Genomic DNA, 3289 nt, shown 5'->3' on the forward strand with positions numbered 1-3289 from the left:
CAAAAGTAATGTTTGACCAAATATTCAAATAAGGGTATTCTATTTGAGCCTAATATGGCCCCCTTTTCGGAATCCAGAACAAATACAAATGAGATCTTGTTATCAACTCCTTTATATTCAACAAAATTTCCTAATAAACCTTGAGTATGTAAATTTTTCAATCCAATATTATATCTCATAAGTTTGATATCTGTATTTAGATTTGGAATAGTTGAGAAATGTCTATTTACCAATGTAGTCAAGTGTTCAAAAGTTAAAGAGGACTCAATAACTAACTTCATGATATTTGAACTATAGAATTTCTTTTTAAACTTTTTAATTTCTTTGACCAAATCAGAAATTACACAACTTTTCACTGTCATGAGTGATCCTCGTAATTCTGAATTAAATATTGATTTCAAGACGGCATTTTTTTGAACTGCACTGGAATTCACTTCATTTTCATATTCTTTTTTCAACATTCCCAAACATTTAGTTACAATTTCTTCAGAATAATCAAGTAAATCTAAAGAGCTCCTTATTCTTCTTAAATACTCATCCAGACACTCAGATGAGAAAATTCCTGAGAATTCAATGGTTGTTTCACTAGACTGAGGAATCCAATAATACGTAATGCATGCCTGACCTTTTTTTTGTATAGAGTCCATTACTTTCGTGAATTGTTTTCCTTCAGTCTGAAAATATTGGGAAACACAACTTAGAACTTTTGAGAAGCCTAAGTAATCTTTTGGGTCGAAAATCGATCCCAAGTCTAAACCGAAACTCACTAATGATAATTTGTCTGAGCTCGAAATTAGTAGCACCTCCAGCTTATTTGGCAGATAAAATTTCTTTACCAAGTCTGAAGGATTAATGTTGCCCGAAATCATTGCTTTCTCCTTTTCATCTATCTATTTGTATTTACTTTCATCATCCTTTTAATTTCTACTCTGTCCTTTTTTGACTTTTTATTTCATCTATTTTAATAGAATTTTAATAGTCAAAAGTGGATTGCCCGCCCGAATTTTAATATAGATTAATTAATAAGTTCCCTAATTAATTATTATTAAATCAATATATAATAATTAAATAAAATGATTATGAATTGTTAGTTTATATTTGACATTTTTTTACTTTAATTTTAAGACGATATATTGAATATTCCTATATTTTGCATAAACAGGAGTAACAAAATAGTGTAATTTAAATAGCTAATATTGATTTCAACAGAATATTTGTAAGCATAGACCTGAGTTAATCCCTCTTTTATTCCAGAAACTTTGCAGTTGAATTTGGTTCTTTCAATCTCATATTTTGACGAGTTTGAGCCAATATCTCCGAAACAGAATATAAAGAAAAATAAAAGTTATTGATATACTACACATTACCCAACATTTGTTAATACAAATTTCTTTATTAATGATAAATTTTCTCCTATTTTGATTTTTTTTTCATTCATGTTTAAGTTAAACATTTTAGTGATTCGATTCATAGTTTCTAATTAGCTTCTTATGACGTTAAAACCACATTTGAATTTGACATGGGTCATTCTTTGAAATACAGTCCATATCTAATATACCATAATTATCTAAAGCTTAATTTCATAATTAAATTTGTTATAAAAACAATATTACTATAAAAACCTACCTGGATCAAATTGATGTGAAAAAACAAGTTGATTATTGACGAGCTTGATTAAGGTAGTTTTTGAACAAAATGAGCATAGACATCTCATCAAATATTTGGAAAGTTTAATAATTTGACTGAATTCAGGATCCTTCTTGTAAACTTGGAGAATTGATTGAATAATCCTTTTAGCTCCATATGCTGCAATGATATGAGAGTAAACCTCAGTTCTCTGACATGATTTAATTAGGATAATTAAACCCTGTTGAACTATTTGATGATTATTAACATTAATATCGATAATTTCCAATATTTCCCTTATGATATCAGGGTTGTTAAGTTTAAAGTCTTGAGAAGTGAATAGTATGGAAACATATATTGCCAATATATTTTCAATGAGAAATATATCTTGATTCTTCCCTAACTTTTTTGTAATTAATTCAAAAACTCCTAATTTCAAAAACTCGTTACATGCGTTTAAACTTGATCTAATAAGAAATCTCAGAGCTGCAAACCCCCAAATTTGAGTTCTTTCATCAAGCTTTTCATCTTTTAAATATAGCATAATTTTTTTCCCAATATTAGAATCAATCCAAATCTATTATCAATAATTTGTAAAGAATTTCAAAAGGGAATCGTAAATAAAGTTTTAGCTGTTTTCAAATGTGTCATATTGCTTTACTTACCTCGGATACGCCTAATGAATCGGATGACGAAATAAAAATTAATCTAAAAATTGCCAACAAAATCGAATTGTTTACTGAAGAATTCGGAATATTCTTCTCCAAATATGTAAGTAGCTCCAATATTTCAGGAATAATCTATTATAATTTGAATTTACAAGTTTTTTAAAGCTCATTCTTAATTTTAGATTTCTTAAACTTACTATTGGAACCATTCTTTCGGAAACACCATCATTAAAAAATAAATGAGTTAGCAAAAAAATACATATTAGCACTATTTCAGGTGATTTCTTATGATATTTTATGGTATTTAACAATATTTCCACAGCTCCAGATTCACACATATGATTTCTTATTATCGAATTCCCATCAAGTGGGTCCAATAACTCTGTTATTTCAATTAGTCGCGATAATAAAAAAATTGTGTCAACTTCAGAACGTAGCTGCCTTAATATCGAAATAATCCAAATAGCATGTAATTCTTTTATTTGAGGTTGAATAAACTCTGTAGATAAAGTATGGGCTTTATTCGCAAAATTTATTCCTTCATAAGTTATTATGTCCCAGAAAGACAATAATCGATTACCATAATGATTTCCAATAATAAATTTCTGAGATAATTCCAATCCATTGTTTTTTTTCTTTAATTTTATATTCTTTACTGCACCCTCATCTTTTGAAACACAACATCCCATTATCTTTTTTCATATGTACTTGTAGTCAAATCTCCATTAGATATGCTTAGTTACTAACAATCTATCAGAATTTTTCCAAGTATGCTCTTTATATTTTTATATTCTTTTTTATAATTTATTAATTCTCTAAAATATCTTCAAAACATCTCATTTCTGCCTTTTGTCTTAAATGACATTTCACTTTTTGCCACATGTAACCTATTTTGGCGCCAATCTGCATACAAGTATTACAAAGTGGAATAATGCATTAATAATTATGGTAAAAATAAAGAAAATTAATAAATATATATGTATTTGATGAANNNA

At 27.6% G+C, this 3289-nt stretch overlaps 2 protein-coding genes across 2 annotated transcripts; both read right to left on the bottom strand.

The window, feature by feature from the left end:
- Positions 1-1612: 1612 nt before the first annotated feature.
- Chro.40484 (hypothetical protein) lies at positions 1613-2170 on the bottom strand. Its single annotated transcript, XM_660253.1, has 1 exon — positions 1613-2170. One exon carries the CDS (start codon positions 2168-2170, stop codon positions 1613-1615), a length of 558 nt encoding a protein of 185 aa, XP_665345.1.
- Positions 2171-2362: 192 nt separating this feature from the next.
- On the bottom strand, positions 2363-2983 carry Chro.40485 (hypothetical protein). The annotated part of the gene is made up of 1 exon (XM_660254.1): positions 2363-2983. One exon carries the CDS (start codon positions 2981-2983, stop codon positions 2363-2365), a length of 621 nt encoding a protein of 206 aa, XP_665346.1.
- Between the last annotated feature and the right edge of the window lie 306 nt (positions 2984-3289).

Source organism: Cryptosporidium hominis (genome assembly GCF_000006425.1).
Source record: "Cryptosporidium hominis TU502 chromosome 4 CHRO014195, whole genome shotgun sequence".
Classification (NCBI taxonomy): domain Eukaryota; phylum Apicomplexa; class Conoidasida; order Eucoccidiorida; family Cryptosporidiidae; genus Cryptosporidium; species Cryptosporidium hominis.